Source organism: Rhodamnia argentea, chromosome 3 (genome assembly GCF_020921035.1).
Source record: "Rhodamnia argentea isolate NSW1041297 chromosome 3, ASM2092103v1, whole genome shotgun sequence".
Classification (NCBI taxonomy): Eukaryota; Viridiplantae; Streptophyta; class Magnoliopsida; order Myrtales; family Myrtaceae; genus Rhodamnia; species Rhodamnia argentea.
Genome location: NC_063152.1, coordinates 34,218,041 through 34,239,915, shown reverse-complemented (window position 1 = coordinate 34,239,915; position 21,875 = coordinate 34,218,041). Strand labels below are relative to the sequence as shown.

At 40.7% G+C, this 21,875-nt stretch overlaps 3 protein-coding genes and 1 long non-coding RNA gene across 6 annotated transcripts; 1 reads left to right on the top strand and 3 right to left on the bottom strand.

Moving 5' to 3' along the window:
* Positions 1-1,428: 1,428 nt before the first annotated feature.
* Positions 1,429-3,339, top strand: LOC115728142 (trihelix transcription factor GT-3b-like). Of its 2 annotated transcripts, none has more exons than XM_030658475.2 (2): positions 1,429-2,037; positions 2,598-3,339. In XM_030658475.2, exons 1-2 carry the CDS (start codon positions 1,684-1,686, stop codon positions 3,195-3,197), a joined length of 954 nt encoding a protein of 317 aa, XP_030514335.2. In that variant the 5' UTR covers positions 1,429-1,683; the 3' UTR covers positions 3,198-3,339. The 2 variants fall into 2 exon arrangements, with proteins under 2 accessions (XP_030514335.2, XP_030514336.2); XM_030658476.2 differs by having other exon boundaries at positions 1,436-2,004.
* An 893-nt stretch (positions 3,340-4,232) lies between these two features.
* Positions 4,233-6,770, bottom strand: LOC115731811. Its single transcript, XR_004014284.2, has 2 exons — positions 6,523-6,770; positions 4,233-4,541 (listed from the first exon to the last, which is right to left on the bottom strand). It is a non-coding gene; the product is annotated as an uncharacterized LOC115731811 (long non-coding RNA).
* A 1,241-nt stretch (positions 6,771-8,011) lies between these two features.
* Positions 8,012-13,684, bottom strand: LOC115728990. Of its 2 annotated transcripts, XM_048275801.1 has the most exons (9): positions 13,328-13,684; positions 12,946-13,115; positions 12,555-12,804; positions 12,155-12,257; positions 11,728-11,848; positions 11,213-11,275; positions 9,450-9,635; positions 8,975-9,136; positions 8,012-8,793 (listed from the first exon to the last, which is right to left on the bottom strand). In XM_048275801.1, the coding sequence occupies exons 1-9, from the start codon at positions 13,668-13,670 to the stop codon at positions 8,350-8,352; spliced, it is 1,842 nt and encodes a 613-aa protein (XP_048131758.1). In that variant the 5' UTR covers positions 13,671-13,684; the 3' UTR covers positions 8,012-8,349. The 2 variants fall into 2 exon arrangements, with proteins under 2 accessions (XP_048131758.1, XP_048131759.1); XM_048275802.1 differs by lacking the exon at positions 11,213-11,275 and having other exon boundaries at positions 9,450-9,632; positions 11,728-11,869.
* A 1,072-nt stretch (positions 13,685-14,756) lies between these two features.
* Positions 14,757-19,136, bottom strand: LOC115728994 (SH3 domain-containing protein 2). The gene is made up of 11 exons (XM_048275803.1): positions 18,926-19,136; positions 18,819-18,890; positions 18,131-18,244; positions 17,914-17,983; positions 17,690-17,838; positions 17,446-17,547; positions 17,163-17,363; positions 16,065-16,127; positions 15,750-15,902; positions 15,359-15,433; positions 14,757-15,037 (listed from the first exon to the last, which is right to left on the bottom strand). The coding sequence occupies exons 2-11, from the start codon at positions 18,876-18,878 to the stop codon at positions 14,909-14,911; spliced, it is 1,116 nt and encodes a 371-aa protein (XP_048131760.1). The 5' UTR covers positions 18,879-18,890; positions 18,926-19,136; the 3' UTR covers positions 14,757-14,908.
* Between the last annotated feature and the right edge of the window lie 2,739 nt (positions 19,137-21,875).

Below are 21,875 nucleotides of genomic sequence, written 5' to 3'. Positions count from 1 at the left end.
CATGTACACTTCTCCAAAACGCAAAGGTCATACTCTGATGATGTGTGTGGATATGTTTGTTCCTGTTATTCCTCTTGCTAGATCATCTGAAGACATGCCTCGTCATTAGATTGCACATAATGTTACCCTAGCATGTAGCGTTTTTTAAAGGTTGATAGGGTACTCATTGGTTTTGAGCTTTGTTACTTCGAGGCGCATTTTTGCTCCGTTACTTTGACTTGAGAGTTATATTGGCAGGTTCTCGAATACCCTAGAACGGGACCCGGAACCCGTAATAAGGTGGGTTTCGGGTTCCAAAGTATGCGGGGTAGGTTCTAGGTTCCAAAAAATGAGGAACTTGTACTAGCGCGTAGGTTTTAGGTTTTAGATGGAACCTACCTGAAACCCGAAACTGTTCACCCCTAGCCGACAGACCGCCACATTAGCCATTTATGGCTAAAATTGGACTAAAGTGATAAATCAACAAAGTGTTTAGAGCTAAATTAACACAATTGAAAGGTTTATAATTAAATTGATAAATTGTCAAAAGATTTAGAGCTGAGTTGGCATAATTGAGAGATTTATGGCTGAATTAACATATATATAATAAGTTTAAAATTTTTTTGGTAATTTTTCTGTTAAACAAGTGTACTCTATTTTCAGATTAACACATAATTGGTTGTTTGGGGTGTACGTCCGCAAGTTTGCATGTTGAAATGACAATGGGTAGATGAGTTACTTATCAGGTATTGATTTTTATCCCTAGAAGTTTGGGGCATTATGTTGTAAATCGTATATGGCTTAGTCACTTCGTCCATCAGATAGCTGAAGAAATATGCACGTATGATGATTTAAAAAAAAAAAAAAAAAATAAATAAAACTTTCAAAATATTCAAATATTTGAAATTTGTCCAATCGATATCTGACGTGGACGTCGAGGACGTGTCATGTAAGATGTCCGATGTTCACGTCAACGATTTCCAACTATCATTAGTCGTATGAACTCAATTGATAAAAGTAAAAATAAAACTTTGAAAATATTAAAATTTTTGAAATTTGTCTAATCGCATATCGATGTGGACGTCGGGGACGTGTCATGTAGGATGTCCGATATTCACGTCGCCGATTTCCAGCTATCATTGGTCGTATGACCTCAATTGATAAAAAGTGAAAATATTTAAGACTTAATTGATAAAATTAAAAGATTTAGAATAGAATTGATAAAAGTATAATAAAAATTTAACTTTTTTTTTACAATTTTCTTCATTTTGCACGTGTTGTCGATCTCTTCCAAAGGGTAGGAGGGAAGGGAGCGCCAAAGCAAAAGTCCAACTCGTTGAACCATTTGCCACGGCCCCAAAGAGTCAACCCCCTACCGACCTCTTTGACCTTGAGGCTCCCGATCTCCCCGTCCCTCCCCACCGGCATTTACCATTTTGTCCCCGCCTCATGTCGTTTCGACCTCCACCGTCGCCCCTCAAAACGACAGGCCGTCGCCTCCGCAGGCGGAGCGGAGAGAGAGCAATTAAAAACGCCCAGTGGCATAACTATAAATACGCGCGAAAGCGCCTGGGCTTTCCGACAAATTGCGCTCTCCACTCGCACCAACGGGGATTCCACCGGAATCCGCGAAAACCCGTCGCCTGAGAAACCCTAAGAACCCGCGGATCAACGACGGCGGCGTCGAGCTCCGATTTCACGGCGATGTTCGCCGGCGAGGACGACGACGGCGAGTCCCTCGGCCGGATCGGCATGATGGCGTCGTCGCTCCTGAGTCCGGCGGCGCCACCCCAGCAGCCACAGCCGCAGCCGCAGCCGCAGCAGCAGCAGCATCAGCCGCAGTGGAGCCAGGAGGAGACGAGGGAGTTCATAAGGATACGAGCGGAGCTGGAGAGGGATTTCACGGCGGCGAAGCGGAACAAGAATCTGTGGGAGATCGTGAGCGCGCGGATGAAGGAGATGGGCTACCGGAGGACGCCGGAGCAGTGCAAGTGCAAGTGGAAGAATCTGTTGAACCGCTACAAGGTAGCTTTTCGCATGTTGTTTGTGGTTGTGGAGGTGTGGCCTATATTCAGCTGAATCTGTTGAACAGACTTCAATGATGTGCGGGTTCAATAGGCGAATGAGAACGAGAATTTTTCTTTCTTGTACCTCTGGAATGAATCCATATCTTCTTGTTTAGCTATGCGTGGCGTTCTCCTTTCCATGTTTTGCGTTTCTCAGCTTCCTGTAATGTATCTCTGGTTTTGAGTCTGAGAAATTGGCTGTCTTTGCGAGATGTTCCCCTGGTTTCGGTCTGATTATTCCGCAATATCGGTTAATCAAGCGGCGCTTTAGAACTGAAACTGATTTATCAAGCTTTAAGAAACCTCTTTGATCTTGGAAAATGGCTTTGTCAGCTAAGCTAAGCGGGTCCTAACTTTGTATGGCCTCCTCTGCATTGTTTCTGTGTCGCCCCTGTTCTCAAGTTCTTGTCTTGCTCTCTGCTTTTAGGCGATCCTCTGTATGCAGGTTTGAATTAGTTATTAATCTGTTGAAGGCCATTGAATGAGTAAGTTGCACTTTTGGATAGATTTTTCAGCTCATTATAATGAGTGCCTGCTTCGCTGTGATTTCAGGGGAAGGAGACATCGGACCCTGAGAACGGACGGAAATGTCCTTTTTTCGAGGAACTGCACGCGGTATTCACCGAAAGAGCGAAGAACATGCAGCGGCTTCATCTTGAATCTGAAGGGACTTCTGTCCAAGCAAAGAAAAGGTTGAAAAGATACGGCGGCTATCAATCTTCTGATGAGCTCTTTGAGGCTGATGACGAAGATGAGGATGATAGCGACGAGGAGAGGCCTTTGAAAGTCGGTTCTCGTAAGAGGAAGGCCAAAAAGGTCGTGACCAACAAGCAATCAGGTGGGACCAGCAGAGTTTCTGGTGGGAGCAGCGGTGCTGATACTTTGGAAATGCTCAAGGAATTCTTCAAGCAGCAACAGGTGATGGAGATGCAGTGGAGGAATATGATGGAGAGGCGTGCCCATGAGCGCCTTCTGTACGAGCAGGAATGGAGACAGTCGATGGAGAAGCTCGAGAGGGAGAGGCTGATGGTTGAGCAGGCTTGGAGGGAGCAGGAAGAGCAGAGGAGGTTACGGGAAGAGAACCGAGCCGAAAGAAGGGATGCTCTGTTAAACACCCTCTTGAACAAGCTTCTTCATGAGACCGACTTATGAAGTGGCTAAAGGGATAGCTTTACTGACCTAATTTTGTTGATGACGGTGGTTCCCATCTATACTGTGGATAGGCCAGAGAGATTACTAAAGGGTCTTATTGATTTGGAGGTACGTCTTGCACATATGACTGAAACATTTTGAGCAAAATTTCATGTAGGAATCTTCTCTTAAGTCTTGGTCTTTGTGTAGAGAGAAAAGGTTTTTCCTTTATTACTTTGTAATATTTGTAATTGTATGTATTTGCTATACATTTCTTCAAATGCTTTTTTCTTTTGTCCTGCATATTCTGGTTGAAATGTAATACAAGCTCAGTTACTACGAGCGGTGAAGAGTCGCGGTAGTAGCACCATTAGTTCAAGATTTGGTTTGCAGGATGTCTATGGTGGATGGCCTTATCCTTCTGATCCAGTTTATGCTCTTCACTCGTCTCTATATATCGAGGGAATTCTGTTGAAACGAAACAAGCTTAACCGTGGCGATTGATTTTATTCAGTGTTCATTTACTTTCTTATTCCATTGTAACCGAGAGTTCTGCTTATACCAGAATTAGCTTCCATCATTGTAGACATCAACATTTATCCTACCCATGTTTACGGCAGTACCACGCACCATAACACTTCACTTACGCAGCAACCATCATTCTCAGATCTCAACAAATTGAAAATGATGAGCGTCTTTTTTATGGATCTTAATTTCGTCCGCATGTCTGTTGATGCACTCGACAAGTTATCTATGGTCTAATGTCATGCGCCCAGCAAACTCAACCAGGATAAAGAGTTTTTATCGTATTTGTCACTTACAGCGGTTACGTACAGTGGTTACGTTACACGGTATGCCAAGGTCACCATTAGCGATCATATCAACTATACCGGTTCCCACTCCAACCTTTCAAGGATAGCCTTAAGCAAGAGCTCTCATGACGAGTGCTCATATTCAGGAAGAGGGTTTGAAATCAATCCGGTTGACTACACCTCATGTCCTAATAACGAGGTACTTGAGCAGCAGAGAAATTGTTGAGATCAAAGATACCTAGAGTTTCTCCAGAGATACGGAATTACCATTGTAGATGATACGAATACTGACTCCAAGCAACCAGGAAGAAGCAACAGTGCGAGAGTTCAAATGCAGTTGCAGTACAGACTTGCAGAAGCAGCATCATATTATACGAGTCAAATTATTGTGCTTCACATAGACCCTTGTTACATGTGGATCAATGTTTTCTCCACGGTTTCCAGATTTTTCAGCAAATGAAATGTGCCGTCAGCTCGAGTCAGTAGGTGGCTTTTCCTTTGGATGTTTGGAAGCATAATGATCACCAATTTGATTCTGATTTGCTAGTTGCACCTGGTAAAGAGACAAAAAGAACAATGAACTGCATTGCATCAATGTAGTTAATCATTGCCATAAGACTGAACGTGTTAGCTGACACTAGCTAAACAAAAAGGTACAAGAAGAGGTGCGCAATGGAAAACAAACAAAGGAACTTGGGGAATAAAAAATGCTTGACTTGGCATATCATTGATAAAAAAAACATGTGAGACAACGGACATACACATAAAATCTTCAAAGGAAAGGAGTGCGCTCAAGATTGAGAGATCGAGAGAGAACTTTCATGCAGAAAAAGCTAATATCTGATCCTTGTCCAATAAAGGATCCTGCCTACATAAAGTTAGTGAAAACTTATCCTAGCAGCAGTAATAAACTACATAAGATGCATCAATACCATATCCTCTAGTAGACATGCCACAAATCTGAATTACAACCAGATATTCCAACGGATCAGTGTCAACTTCCCCATGTTTAGAAACCCATCCTCCAATTTGGCTAATAACCCTAGCACTATTCACATATGGAATAACCCTAAACTAGAGTATTCCTTTTCCTCATATTATGCCAGCATCTAGGCCAACATATCCAGCTAACTGCTTATTTCACTTCAAACAGTTGCACTAGGATGAAAACAACGTTCGTCAAAGAAAAAGTTGTATGAAAGACAGAACTTGGAAGTCTTTTGCTGCTAGGGGCCCCTTGAATCCATGAAACCGAGTCCCAGTAGGTGAAGCCTTTTGTTCTGTCATTCACTGGGTTTGAATACGGGGAAAGTGTCATGACATTGCGAGATCCATATATTTCAGGGTCCTCATGAAATCCGCTGCGTCAAGTCTTCTCATGTCACCTATTCCTTTTTGACTGGCATGCCGCCACAAGTTCTCTTTAACATTTCACTCAGTTCACTCCAACGTTTGGTCCACCTAAGATTTGACCTTCCCCTCATCCTACCACAGCATCGCATTCTTCCTCTGGGGGAGAGATGGAGCTTCAAGAAATAGTGAATAGTCTTATCAATACCCAAATGTAAAACTCCCCAGGAATTTTGAGCAAAATTCAAAATTCCAGCAACTGAAGCATCGAATATGATATAGAAGAGTAATTAATCTTCACAACGCCAGCAAAAGGACATTGGACATGGTCAATACATATCCTAAGTGTACCTCAAAATACGTCAAAATGATGCAAGAATAAAAAGCCAACTATCAAGGTCAATAATCAGGACAAAGAAATAAGGAAAACTATACTAGGTGCATACTTAGAACTGTTTCATCTCTGAAAAAAGCTGTCATTTTTACCAAAAAGCAGCAGAACTATAACGCCTAAGAGAGAATCTTTATGCCATCCAAATGGAGTGTCCATCTACTGCTGCGAGAACAACCCCAAATCGCATTTCTGAAGCAGCAATATAATTGTGCATTCCTCAGCTACTGCCCAATTGTGCCACAACATATAACCACTAAAAGTCCTTCAATACATCGAGTTCGTTATCCTTGCAGTTTAAAGACGTTCAGCAAGCTTCAATTGGAGTTCTTCGGTGAGGATGCCAAAGATTCTCACGCCACCTCGTTAGCGAGGCAAAAGGAGGTATCCCACCACAGTTAAAAACTTCAGCTCCTCATATCACCAAGATCAGGCACGGATATCCTCTCCAGAAGAAACTTTCCAAACACTCACTCACATACGCACCACTCTTAACTGTAATTTAACCACCACATAAGTCAACGACGGCAACAAATGATTTTGGTTTTCTCATCGAAATGCGCACAGCAAACCCCATTCGTACTCGCAGCTCAAATGCTTCCAATTTAACGAAATGATTCATAGCCATAATAAAGCTGAAACCTTTGAGAAAGGGAACAAATGGGTAAATGAAACCCGGATCGACGATGCGATAAAAGCGACGCCCCATCGCCGATTCGATCAAATCAAAGATCTGTTCCACGCGTGCAGAGAAATTTTTTAAAGGCGGAAAAAGAGAAGGGCAAAGAGAAACCTTGCAAATGGGGCAGGTGACTTTGAGGCCGACGACTCTGGCCTCGAGCTGAGACCCCTTGGCCTTCTGGTTCCTCTCGGCGTTCTTTCTCTGCGCTTCGATCTTCTGCTTTCCCCTCGTCATCTCTCTCTCTCTCTCTCTCTCTCTCTCAGAGCAAAACGAACAAACAAGAAAGAGGACGATTAGCAAAACGAACTTTGCAATTGGGTCTACTGTGTCCGCGTATGGTGCAAGTAAGAGTGTGGAGGGGGTGGGTCCCCCTTCATTGGTTGTTTTTTCTTCCCATAAGGTTAACATCGCGAAAAATTTTAAGTTGATACACCTCTAATAAATTTATTAAAATCCATTTTTCATTATAAAAAATCTCAAACTAATACACCTACGATAAATTTGCTCTTTGTTAGTTTTCTCAAATTAATATTAAATTATTAAGTTACATGACATGCGATAGCGAACAAGTATTTCAGTTTGAAATTTTTTTTACAAATATATCAATTTCAAAATTTTTGTAAAAATAATTTAATTTAACGAAAATCAACGAACAATAAATTTATATATATATATATATATATATATATATAAGATCTGAATTCATCTCCAGTGATTTGCTCCTTTTAGCGTCTTGGCTAACATGATCTCGGTACACCCCCACATATCTGCACTTGGAAATTGCATCTAGTACTTTACTTGACTAATCTTCCACGTGTATGGTCAATTTCATAGGAAAAACAAGCTGATGATGATTGCAAATGTCAATCCTACAATTTTCATCAATTGGTAGGTTGCACGTCTTACTTTTAAGAATACATTTTGTTGACTGGGCTAATTTAATTATAGTTTCCGGTAGACATGCACGTGTGCATTCCAAGATTCATTGTAGTCACTCAGAGTCACGAGAACGAGAGATGTTTCTTTTCTTTCCTTTTCAGTAGGATTTTCGTAAATTCAGCACAAATTCTTGGCTTAATGAAGATAACATGATAGTACAATACAAAGATACTAACCAGCAACACCAAAATTGAGAGTATTAGGGCGCCATGGCAACACTTTGCAAAACCATCAGAAGCAGAAGTTGATTTTCAACTTCTCCATCAAAAGGAGAAGTTGATTTTTCAACTTCTCCATCAAAAGTTGATTTATGATAAAAAAAAAAGACGTTTGATAAAATTTCTACTTCTAAAATTTCTACTTTTAATCAAATACCGGCGCCAGAAGCACAAACTTTTATTTCTCAAAGTTGGCCAAAAATCCAACCAGAAGTAGAAATCTCTTTCAGAAGTAGAAATTCCTACTCGAAGTCAATATTTTTACCAAACGGATTTCAATTTCAGAAGCACTTTTGAAGTGTCTTTACCAAACGGATTTCAGCTTCAGAAGCACTTCTGAAGCAGAAATTTTTTTACGAAATGTTATCATGCGCGCCCTTAGTCACCGTTCAAGCAATAACCTGAGGGCGAAAAACCATAACAGAGAAGACATTGACAAGATATACAACAAGCTTTCCCCTCTTCCTAATGAATCTTTCACAACTGCTGTTACAGGAGTAGCCCAATTACAAACATGTCATTTCATAACATTTACTGTATCCCGTACACATGGTATTGCCCCGATAAGTATCTGCATGACAACGAAGTTCGAATCCAAAAAGAAGCCTTTTCTGACGCATATGACTAAATTTGACAAAAGATTATCTATTGCATTTTCCAGAGAATCAATTTCCATTTCCTTCGAGTGCCCTTCGCATTTCTAAATAAATTTGTGCTCGTGTCCTTTTAAGTCAAAGGAAGAGAAAACTACTCCGCCGATCAGCTAATTAAGTTTGGCACCTCATGACTCAGCGTTGTTTCGACTTATCTTGGCATGAAGCTTGAGCTGAAGGACCCGTATCACCATAGACATCTTATGCTGCAAACGCTCAATAAAACCAGGGCCAGATGTCTGCATACTTCTAATCAGCCACTCATAATCAGAGACCATAGCCTCAGGCAGTGGTTCCAAAAACTCGCACCTGTTAAGTATGTGCGGAGGAGGTACTCCAGCCACAAGGTTCGTATCTAGCTTTGGCCTATTAACATTGGCGAACTCTTTTGGCGTTTCAATGACTGGGCTATTAATGGCCAGAGGAACAGCACCTGGAAGTACTCCCTGTTGGAAAGGTAGTGCTCTTCCAGATTGCAAGCAGAATTCAATCCATTGATGGATTAATGGAGATGGGCCTCTAATGCGACCTCCGATTTGGTTAGTGCCTATCTTCGAGGCAGCAGGGACAGCCTATCATGAGAAAATACCATCAGGACATGATATTGATGGTGACGGAGAAAGATCCAAGAGCTCCGTTCAACAATGTAATACTCTTTCTAGTACACTAGCTTCCTTACATTGCTAGTGAGCAGTCACTAACAGATGGAATCACATGAATATAAAGAAGAGACAAGGTTTCACAAATACATACCCACAGATCTGCCCATAAGCTTGCTCCAGATTTTGGCACAATGACAGCAACATTGCGCATCTTTTTGGCAACAGGAAGGACATCACTGCTCCACCCAACAGCCACCCATACATCTTCCACCCCAAAAGCTTTTAAATAGTGAGTACTGTCAAAGAGTCGAACCTGCAGGAAGTAAGACCCCAGCCTTTAGCTTTTGAAATATACAAGATGCAATAAGCTGTTCCCTTTCCCACATGAAAAAAATTAAAAGGTCAAATGCTTTTAATAAATGTTGGAAGATTCATTCATGGCCATGGAAACATCATATGATTCTGACCACCTTCGAGAAACTAACAAGCCACCCCATTTACACAAGCAATTGAACAACTACCACTCTAGTTTTGGAAATCAGGTTGAGTTCTCACGTTATAGTTTCTTAAAAGATCAAGGTGGCTCATTATGAGGGAATGGGTGTTCTAACTGCACTCTACTACACCTGCTTTACAAGTGACGCCAGATTTTGCCTGACAGCATTCTTTCCACCAACTACTTTTGAGTCAATGTCATTTGTGTTGTATGATGCCCCCATGTACTTCAAAACAGTACCAATAACCTCTCTAGGACTATCAACCATTGAAATTCTCCCAGCAAGCTCAGGCCTCCACAAATCCTTCCAGTCCTGCAATACAGCAATAACTGTAAATCTTACAATCTCACGTGAAAGCTAAAATTACTGTATGCAATTAATGTATGCAAAAACTGTTAATCCTAAAATCTTACTTGAAAGCTAAAATTACTGTATGCAATTAATGTAGGCAAAAAGTTCATAGATCATGACAATTCAAAGTATCTTATATGATTATCTAACTCATGCCACTTCAAGTTGAGCAAAATGCAAGCTAGTTTGACCTGCTTGGTTCTTTGGGGAGTCAAGGAATGCTCTCAAATCTTAAGAACATGATATGTCCAAGTATTCAGCAGTTTGCTTGAAAGAGAACAGTTTTACAGTATTCTGCTTTCATGAAATTGAAGGAACTTCTGACTAAAAAGATACATGCTAGGTAGGAAATCCTTCACCTACGGAAAAAATGGAGAAGTAATCTATGAAAAGCCTTTGTTTTTCCACTAAAAATTTTCCTCTGTTTACTTTCTTCTCATAAATCGACAGTCCCATGAAGCACAGATATGAAAGGGGAGCCGCAGGGTGTTGAATCTGAAGGAGTATATATTTATTTAAACATGAGCTGGAGAGATAGATAGCATTCATATCCTGTTCAGGGTTGCTAGTGAGTTGTCCTATGTCCTATGGTGTTTCCTACATTGCATTCTCTATTCAATTGGTTGCTCGGTATTATGAGTTGAAAGATGCTTAAGGCAGTTAATTAATACAACAACAATCATAAATTATATTATATCCTTTATGAGAATTTCCAATTTATACACTGGAACCAGCAAGCTTCATCCAAAGTTGTCTTTTTGGTTTTTGCCCATGTACAGGGAATAAACCATTTTTTTTTTTTTTTGGGTCAAAAGGAAACAAACCAACTTACATGGAAGAAAACCATATTTTTTGTTTCCAGTTTGAAATGAATTTGTCACAGATCACATACCATATAAAACCACTTCTAAATTTGATTCATGAGGAGCAAGAGCAACCTTTTATAGTTTGGGCAGGCTTGTTCTTCCTATTGGGACTAACCAAGTCATTGTCTGTCTAGATTTTGAGAAGACAAGCTTGATCTACTTCATTGCAAGCAATTTAAGACAATAAGTATAAAATTTTCGTCCGTACTATATAAATCGGGCCAGCACTTTGCTCTCCTCCACCAAGGGTTTGAACATGAGCTTGGTACTATTAAAAAATGGGCTCACGTCTTATTGTGCACATGCTTTAAAGATCTTCACCACCATCTTGTTATTGGCTTCTACTTATGATCCTCGCTAAGCACAAATTTAAAACCTAATATAAATAGGACTGATATTGTAGGACTTGTTCCACGTCCAATACACTCAAGAAGGAGATCAAGGTAGGGCATCAAGCCGAATACTAGAAACAAATGGCTCTCTGAAACCACCAGAAAGTTTGAAGATAAATTTTTAATAGGAAAATCACATCTATGATTTTTGAGTTCTCCATGAACTTAGTTTCCATAAGGAGGGCCTTGGCACAATAATTTGCTGTCGCCATGTGACCTGAAGGTAATGGTTTCAAGCCAAGGAAACAGCCTTTAGGAAACATTGCAAGGTAAGGCTGCATACAGACCCAAAGTGGTTTGACCCTTCCCCATACCCCCCCGCATTGTGGGAGCTCTGCAAACTGGGCTGCCCATGAACTTACTATCAATCCTCATATCACTCACTGTTCACGTTACTACAAGCACAGATGATATTATCTTATACTGCACAGCTGTGCAAGGCACTGAGAGTGCATCCTGAAAGAATGCCACTCTTAATTTTTACAGAGCAAATGCTGATACAGATATGCACTTCATTCACATCAAACTTCAAGCCCATGTTTCACCAAACTCTGGACACTTGCGTATCTTTTCACATTCAATGCTATTATCAACCACAAGCATTAGGTAGAAGAGGACTTCATGATGTTGTGTATATGTAAGCTTCAGAGGGCCTGGACCACAGTTGCAGCTTAAATATTGCGGTAGCAGTTACCATTGCCAAGCTATTTATGACATACTTGATTGCAAAGTGATCAGGACCATTCCATGATTTACAGAATCTTTTAGAAAAATCTTTATCAAGCTGCAAGAAGTTACCTCTATAGGAGCCATATTGAGCCTTTTGAATTTGCTTTTTTTGTAAGCTATCACCATGCTTCCCCAGCGATAGGGAGCTGCCCATACTTTACCACCAGCATCAGTAGCCCCCCCACAATTCCTGCACAAGTGTACCTGAGATCTTTTCAGTGAAAATGAAAATTATTAAAAAAAAAATAACTACAAATACATCAAATCAAAGCAAGCGCAATTATCAGATCAAAGACAAATCACAAACAGAGATTCAGCAAGCAGTTGTATTAATTACACCATCATCAGACTTTAATAACACATTTCCTAAGCTTTACTAGCTCGTAATTAATGCAAATTAGCACTTTTTCACAAATGTGTGATATTTCCAAGCCCAAGAATGCCGCCCATCATCCTATAGAACTTTAAACTTCCTTAACAATCAAAATCGTCCAACCTTCTCCACAATAAACCAAACTGCCTATCTGGTTGAGAGCAACAAACATCCGAGCAAACAGACAACATGCTCCTGGTAATGAGATGTCCCCATTCACTTGCTCCTACATTAATCAAATGACATGCCCAGTCTTCATCTAAATCTTTGGAAATTCAAAGATTCACCAATCCAAGTGGTTTAAAATCAAAACAATGGACTTAAAGGACAAATGCATTGTCTTAAAACTTGTCAATCAGGATTCTGCTCTCACAACTAAGAAGACAAGCCTCCAAAGTTTACTTATTCAGGTGCAAGATTACATAGACATGCACATAGAGGCAGTAGAATGAACTTGTCGTACAATATTTGTGAAAAAAGACTGCTGTGTGTGATTGGCTGCATCTACCATTTCATGGCGTACCTTCCATTTTTTCATTTAAGCCAGAAAACCAATCCTGGTCTTCTGCCCCTTCTATAGGCTCGATCAAGCCCGTCTTTATAGCTAGATCAAGCCATGAGTCACCAATAGTGACAACATCAGCAGCAGCAGTAGATGTGGGCTTGACATTGCCTTTGGCAAAAGCAGTTGACACGTCTGAAAATATGGCGTCAAGACTCTCCCGCAGCTTAAGTTGTAGCCTTGCTCTCTTTCCTTGGGACTGCATAAATTCCTATACATCAACCAAAAAATTTTCACAACATTAAACAAATCAGGCAAATTCAAACCAGGCCATCAGCAAGAGCACAGCATCCATTTCCATTTCTCCAAATTTGGACCCCAGATTTGAAAGATAAAATCCAAAATAGCAGACCTTAACCCAAGGAGGCGGCACGGAGCCGCGAAGAGCAACGACCCTCAGCGGAACAGTCAAAGCGTACGACTTGGACTTCCATCTCTCAAACGCTTCCTCCAACTCCTTATCTTCCTCTTCTTTTGCTACAACTTTCCTTCCACGCTCTTGTTCCTCGTCGCCAGCACCATCTGCGCTCACATTTTCAAGCATAAGCAACAAATTACTCGCAAAGTCGCAATCAACCAATCAATGATCCAGCAATCCAGCAAGCGAACAAAAATCAGTTTACTCCTAATTCATGCTCAAACAACAAAATCAGCATCCCTCAACGAACAAAATGCACAGCACCACATAAGCAAGAAACGACAATTATCATAACTTCAACCAAAAAAAAAAAGACCTGGAGTTTGGCTTTCCTCTTGGTGAACTGAGGTGGAAGTGTGGGAATCGGAGGCAAGTGCGACGGGAGGAAGCGAGAGAGCGACGGAGGCGAAGCCGAAGCCGAAGCCGAGAGCCAAGAAGACAGCGGCACAGCCGAGCGATTCGAACGCATTGGGACGCGGAGACTCCGGTCGGAGGCCGAGAGAGCGGTGGCGTGAGCAGAGAGACCGCGCCGAACGACGGCGCCCTTGCAGGCCGAGGCGATGGCGAAGCCGAGGAAGGCTGAGAGGTCTGTTCTTCGGAGCTGGACGCGAGCCCAGTGATGGAACCGCGAAACGGAACGAGAGAGAAGACGAGCTCATCGTTCAGAGCGAGCGAGAAAAAGAGAGCGGGCTGGGGGGAACTGGAATGCCTCACGCGTCCTTCCGGCTAGAGAGAGATTTTTATTTTATTTTTTTTTTTTTTTTGGTCGTATAATTAACGAAAGTACTTTTTTTTTTTTTGTATGTTCTTGCTTTCTTGCTTAGAGCAAGAAGAGCCTTATAGATCCTTAAAAAAATAATATGGATAAATACTTGTGCTGCTGACACCTGCCGTACCAAATTGACTTGCTACTGGGATTTGGTTTTCATTTTGATTAGCTAAAATTTTACGATAACTGCAAATGTTTTTTCGGAAAAGTTATTTTTCAAGAAAATAGTTTCCTCGATTCGGAAATTTGCCTCACTTCACCAATCGAAAGAAGCTTAGTCAAGACAGATTTCTAATTTTAGGGAAATGAGATCAAAAACAAATTTTGATGTAGTAGAAGCTAATGGGTCCTAAATTAGTACATATATGGCACATTTACTTCGAATTGCTTTTTTTTTTTTTTACCATCAAAATCCTCAAACCGATATATCTATGACAAATTTATTCTCCATTAATTTCCATTAAATTTTACTTTTAATTTGATGAGTTAAATGACAAGTGGCAATTGAACGGACGTATCGATATCAATTTGGATTTTTTTGTAATAATATCCCAATCTAATGAAAACTAACAGAAGAGTAATTTTATTATAAGCATACCAATTTGGATTTTTCGGTGGTCAAAATATTAATTTGAGATAAATTCGTCACTTTGAAATTTTTGGTGTTATTACAAAAAAATTGAGGGTAAACTTATCACATATGTATTAATCTAACATTTTCCGTGACGTTAACCCAAAAAATGTCACGTATTTGAATACTTTTGTTCGCGAGATTGAAAGACAATATGCCCAATGCGTATCCCTCGTGCCACTAACAAGGACAACAAGCACACTTTCACGATAGACCGTTGGGAAATATCAAATATTTTCAGACAAAGAGATGCAAAGCGGCATACCCCAAAAAACATTTTTCTGATCCACTTATGTTTTATCGGATGCAATTTGCTTTCCTTCAATAGTTCGAACAGACAGGGTACGAGGAGAAGGGCAGATTTATTCCCCAATAAATTAATTTACAAAAAGAAAGAACAGATTATTGTCGGACGATAATGAGCCACCGTATGATACAAAGTAAAACGGCATGAACAGATCTTGCTCCAGATTCTAATTCACAAGATTGATTTTGCATCAGATTCTTGAGCTCGTCGTTTCCAGTACCTTTTTAGCTGGCGCCCTCTCTTGGCGTTGTACGTAAGCAGAAGGAAACCATCCGGCATTCCCATTGCATTCGCCTTCCGACCATCCGTTGGGCGCGACCTTGAGAAAACCCCAGAAAAGAGACCGTCCTCAGTGAAGAACAAAACGTGAGTAGTAAAATTACGGTGGGAACGAAAAGGTGTAGTTGCCGTTAATAGATTGAGAACCCAGATTCTTTTTTCTTTTTCCACCTCATATCCACAACGAAAGACAGGACCGGCGGACCGAGATTGTTCCGAGGAAAAGAACATGTCACTCGGTTTAATAGCAGTGCCAACATTATAAGATGGTAAACCCATTTCATCAGAAATGAGCAAACTTGTTCCAATGTAGCTGTTGATTGGTAGCAAGCAGAAGTTGCAGCGACGAAAAGAGAAGTACCTGCCGAACGATGACATAATCATCTACAGATAGATTCAACTCTCCTTCTGCCTGAGCATCAAATGGGTGTACGGCCTGAAACGTGAAGCGCTAGGCTATTAGCTTGAAAAGTAAAACAAAGAAAGAGAAGATAAGTGAAAAAGGGCAGCCAATGTAATAAGAGAAACGCAAATTAAATAGTCCGGAGAAAAAACAGTGGTGTCGGCAATGGACTTATTATGCACAAAGTACTCTGGTTAAAGCCAAGTCTAATCTGAAATGCAAATGATGGTGCATGAAGGGAAAAACAATGCGATCACATGAAAGTATGTGAGGACTGAGAAGAGAAACTGAAAAGGTTTATGACCAGCTTAATTCTAAATCCTGTAACTGTACAGCTCGGAGACCTTACTTTTGCGATGAAGTAGCTCTCGCACGGATCAATGTGTCCATGATCATCCGATATACTCGATTTGGCATCTTCATGAGCAAGTGGAACTTCCCCATCTGGCTGCATCATCGTTGATGTCACTGAAGGCTCACTTGATTGCTCTTCCTCTATCATCTACTCCAAGAGACAACATATTTAGCCACGCTATAGGAGCAGCAACGACTCAATATAACATGAAATAGCATAAAAGAGCTATCAGTCAAATGTAGGATTCTGGGAAGAAGTCTAAAGAGGGTTTTCTGAGAGCATGAGAAAGCAGGATGACGAGCTACCTACCTCAGAGTGTAACTTCTCTAAGATGGCAACAACTCTTCGATGGTAATCTCTCTCTGCATCCACCTGCAAAAAAAGTTCACTACTGATTCAACAACTACCGCAAACAAATGGCAGAGGGAAAATGCAATCCTACAACCAACCTAAAAGAAGTTGCATTTGCACAATCCGCCATAGAATACGCCACATATTGAAATTCCTCTACTAAGGTTGATTTGCTAATTTGCTATGGTTGGTTTTCTGTTTTGGCCAAATTTTTTATAGTTGGTTGAATGGGACATAAGTGTTGCATTAATCTTCATCAAATGATAACACAGAAGAGTATGCCAAGTACCCAAAAGAAGTTGCAACTGTAATTCCGAGGATTTGTAATTTCATGAACTGTGGAAACTAAGGCATACTTCAAACTCGCTACAATAAACCGCACCTAAAGCTACATTACATAGCCAACTTTACTATCACTAACTGAGAGAATTGTATTGGCATAAAGTCATCGCCATAATCTTCCAGATTTTTAGTCGACAATTTTGCTTGACTTCATAATTTAGCCGGAAAATTTAGTATGGACCTAAAGGATATAAAGTTACTACCATTCATACCTCCACAACAAAAACTACCCGGAAAAAAATCCCTGATCAGGCAATCTAAGTCAGCTAAATACTAAAGTATGTTCAGACAGTAGCTAGCAAATTTGTTTGAGCTTTATCAAACTCACAAGTAAGAGATATGCAATGGCATAAAGGGATCTGTGAAATAGACTCGCATTAGGAGGAAAGCAGCATTGCTAATTTTTTCATAATACGCAACACAAAACTAGAAGCCAACCCAATAAAACCAGTTCGGCAAAAGTGATAACGCCGAAAATTGCAACATGGTAATGTGCACTGACACTAAAATAGTCCCAATATCACCAAAATCCTGTCTGCCAATTGTTGAACAACCTCCTCATCCTTTTAGAGTTTCACTATTCAGTGTACATACTCAACTGCATACTCATGACTTAGGGAAACAGGCATGTAAAGAGCACAAACCAGAAAACTGCTAATCATAATCTCTAGAACAATAAAAATAATAGGATCCACTAAAAAATATGCAGACTACCATTTTAAGGAGACGCTGGAAAGTGATCTGCTGCTGTTGATCCTCAACTGATAACATAGCATCAGTTGCTTCTCTACCAAGTGCCATCATAGCTGATTTAAGCTCAGTCAATCTTGCTTCTGCGCTTTTAAGCTTCAGGGTACTTTCTGCAGATTGAGCCGAATCTCTAGATCTTGATCGCCTTCTCAGAACTTCAGCTGCCTGAGAGGGGAAAAAACAATTTTACCACACATTTAATATACCTCTAACACCATCTTGACGAAGGTGTGACCAAAATGATTACCTGGTTTTCCACCTCTTGCCGGAGCTTGTCATAGCGGCGAGTCAAGTGGCGTGCATCTTCCAAAGGAGCTCCATTTATAACTGCCCGTAGAGGCTCGGAAACCTATTAATAATATCTGTAACATGATTAGATGGAACCTAAAATTGCTAAAACAGCTGGTTAATCTCGATTAAGACTTTCTAGCAGCAATTAGTGTAAAGGACCATTTATCATCACAAAGGATGAAAGACGTGAACAGAATTACCTGATGACCTAGGGTTCCAAGCAAGTTCTCTCGCTCGCTTTCCATAGAATTATGCGATGTACCGAATGAAAGAGCAGCTCTCGCAAGAGCAGAACTGGGGCCCTGGTTCTCAACTCCATAATTGCAGCAGTCATCAGCCAACTTTCTTACTACCACATAGAAACAAAATACAGACGTCAGCACTGAAAAGGGCATGGAGAATGAGAAAGAAAATCTATCTTCACCTATCTCCATTTGCTTTGAGCTCATGGATATGAAACCTTCAACGCCACGAACAATGTTCCTCTGTAGATGCTGTACAAGATAACATAGTTTTAGACTTTTCTCAAGCAAAATCATCATCTCCATATTGCTTGCATCACATCTGAAAGTCCACTCTTAGAGAGAAAATACATGCCGATGGAAGACCTGAGAAAGGTCAAAGACACTTGATCATTTTACCTTGGCTACCCTGGTAGAATTGTATAGATTCTGGAGTTGCCGGTAACACCGAAGCTCGTCTTCATCCACCATAAGTGCATCAGCATCAAAATGCCCCAGTTGTTTCAGTATTGCCTACCGAAACAAGAAGAACACAATATTGAAGGTATCCTCAATTGCGATACAATCTTAGGTTTACTTAACTCGACAAAGAGACTGATTAATGCCTCTCCTACTAATTCTCCGACAGATGAAGTCTAATGGCTCTTAGAGCAGATTTATCAATTCGTAGTCCCACTGACACCACACATGTTCGCTGCTGCAAATATATACTGAAAAGCATTCAACACAATTGAGGAGGAGATGAAGCTCAGTGAGTAACTTCAGATAACTGCATTATCTCCATTTATGAGCAAAACTAGCATTTCCATGCCAGTTATATGGCATACTAAGCCAAATTTCTACAGCATAATAAATCAATGAACACGAATAGAACATTTCCAAGTCCACAACTCAAATAAATCCGGCTCATCCCAAGCAAACTATGCGCGTAGCTAAGACACAACTACCTAAACAAGCAAAACAGGACCACCACAACCACCACCACCAACAACAAGAACCCGCATGAAAAACTCAAACATCAAACGATTCGCCAAAGCAGCAAAACCAATGCCCGCCGGAGCTCAGTCTGAAAAACAATCGAAATCACCTGCTGCTGCTTGGCGACTTGCTCTCGCAGCTTGCTGGCTTGCCTCTTTATGGCTTCCATGTTCCGATTGTGCTCGGGCGAAAGCAAGATTCGCCCACCCGATTCGCCGCTCGGGATTGCGACCACCGAGGCAAAACCCAGATCGCAGAAACCGCCGGAAGCAGAGGGGCGGGCCAATCGGGGGCTGGAGAAGGCGAAGGGGGACAGGTGGAGATGATCGGGGGCGCAGAAAGGAGGTGGCCTTTTGCGGTTATCTTCACACTGTTTACAGGTAACAACAGAAGAGAGAGAGAGAGAGAGAGAGAGGGGGGGGGGGATGGTGGCATGATTGAAAAGGTGGCGTTAAAAAGAAAACGGAAAAAGGAAGTGAAAAAGCGAGAACCGACAGGGAAAGGTGAGGAAGAAGAATTTTGGAGAAAGCGTCTTGACTTCATTCATCGCTCGAGGGGGCGCACGTGGCCTCCGGATTGTTCGGTCGGGCTCTTCTTCGAGGAAGTTAAGAAGAGAAAAAAAAACGTAAAATTGGTCGTGATTAGAATTCGTCTTATTAAGAACTTTTAAATTCAACAATGTCTATGCGGACTAAGTTGTAGTTATCGCCCAACGTCTTTAATTTTTATTTTTTCATGCAATTGAAATAGTCAAAATTTGAGATTGACTAAATAAAACTACTTTTTCAATCTCATAAATTAGATTTTTGGGCTACTCAATTTTTGTAGTAAGAAAAAAAGGCCGCGTTTGGATCGTCTATGGACATTGCACATTTTGGAGTCTCCTCGGACATCCATTTTGGAAAAGAGAACAAAATGAAGTTTGGTCGATGTGGCTCTTAAGGGTGATAACCATTATGTTTCCAAAAACAATTCATGGCCAATCTATTTCAATTCCCTGAATAAGTTTCTGAGTAGAAAAACACGTTTGATAACGGCACAAAATTTCTATTACCGGTGATAGATTCAGAGAGATAGATGATAGAATGCTTAATTACAATTATGCACGGGGCCGATATAAGTATACATACAAGAAAGGGTATAAATGTAAAATACATATAATAAAGGAAAAACTTTAATCTAATATATACAATATATCTAACACCCCCTCAATCAATAAGAGTTTGGAAAGAAGAGAAGCAAATCATTGTGATGTGAGAGATTTGGTAAATAAATCGACAAGCTGGATTGTAGAGGCCACAAAGGGAAGACAAATGATGCATGCTTTGGAGCTGATGATGCGTGATGTGACAATCAATGTCAATGTGCTTGATACGCTCATGAAAGATCGGATTTGTAGCAATGTGAATAGCACTCTTGTTATGATAATAAAGATTTATGGGAGCAGAGGAGGCAACACCCAAATCAATAAGGAGACGACGAAGCCAAATAATCTCAAGCGTAGTGTTTGCCATAGCACGATACTTAGATTTAGTGGAAGAGCGAGACACGATAGGATGCTTCTTGGCATGCTAAGAAATCAGAGATTCACCCAGAAATACACAAAATCCTATAATGGACTTGCGGTCAGCAACATCCACCGCCCAATCAGCATCATGGCAAGCACGAAGAGCAAGTGAGGAAGTCCATGGGAAAAAAATAGAACGTGTCAAAGTACCATGAAGTTATCGCAGAATCCGAAACACAGCAGCATAATGAATTGTACAATGAGCCTCTACAAACTAAATGACAAGATGAACAACATATGTGATATCAAGATGAGTGGTTGTAAGATAGACAAGATTGCCAACGAGAGCTCGGTAGCAAGTGACATCAGATAGAGGCTCATCATCATTCGGACGAAGCCGTAAATGAAGTTCAACAAGAGTAACCGCAGTTCAAGTATTAGATAACTTAGCACAAGCTAGAATGTCGGCAATATACTACTGCTAGGAGAGAGAGAACCACGTCGACTACGAGCAACCTCAATACGAAGAAAATAGCGTAAGAAATCCAGATCCTTCATAGCAAAATGACGATGAAGATGTTACTTGGTATAAGCAATATGAGCAGAGTCATCCCCGGTAATAATCATATCATCAATATAGAGTAGCAAAATAATACAACCTACAAGAGAGGTTTGAGTGAACATAGCATTATCATTCTCAATCCGAACAAAACCAGCTAACCAAACAACATCAACAAAACGCTCAAACCAAGCTCGATGAGCTTGTTTAAGACCATAAAGGGCTCAACGAAGATGGCAAACCTAACCAAGAGAATGAGCCGGATCAAAAGGTGGTTGCATATAGAGTTCCTCATGAATGGCCCCATGAAGAAAAGCATTCTTCACATTAAGTTGAAAAAAAGGCCAATTACAAACATAGACTACTACAAGAAGAGTGTGAATGGAAGTCATTTTGGCAATAGGAGTAAAGATCTCCTCATAATCAATCTCATAATCCTAATCAAAACCATGTGCTATGAGACGCGCTTTATAGAGCTCAATGCTACCATTAGAGTGAGTCTTGATTTTGTAAATCTAACGACAAGATATCAAGGACTTCCCTAGTGGAAGAGGCACAAGATCCCATGTACCGGTGCGCTCAAGAGCAAACAACTCCTCAAACATAGCATCACGCCACTCGGCATGTTGTACCGCCAAACAATAATGTAATGGTTCTTGCAAAGTGTGGACAGCAGCCATAAAGAAACCAAACTCATCAGAATAACTCATGGCCGCCACATACCTAGCCGGAGGATGGTAATCCTTTAGAGGATTCCACCGATGGGGCGATGGGAGAGAATCGTCAAGAGTATAAACGTAAAATACAAACAATAAAAGGAAAACCCTAGTATAATATATACAATATATTTAACAACCGGAATAGAAATTCGTTTGATAACAGCTAGATCTATCAAATGGGTGGGGTTGAGTTAGGTCATAAATGACCCAATCTAAATAGACCCATTAATACGTTTTGCGTAATACAAATTTCTCGATCCATTCCCTATTTAGGCATGGTTCATACTCTTCATCGATAGGAAAATACGAGGGTCCCAATCCTTGGTGATCTAATGGGATCTCAAGGGATAAGACCCCCTAGACACTAGATGACTTTTATGA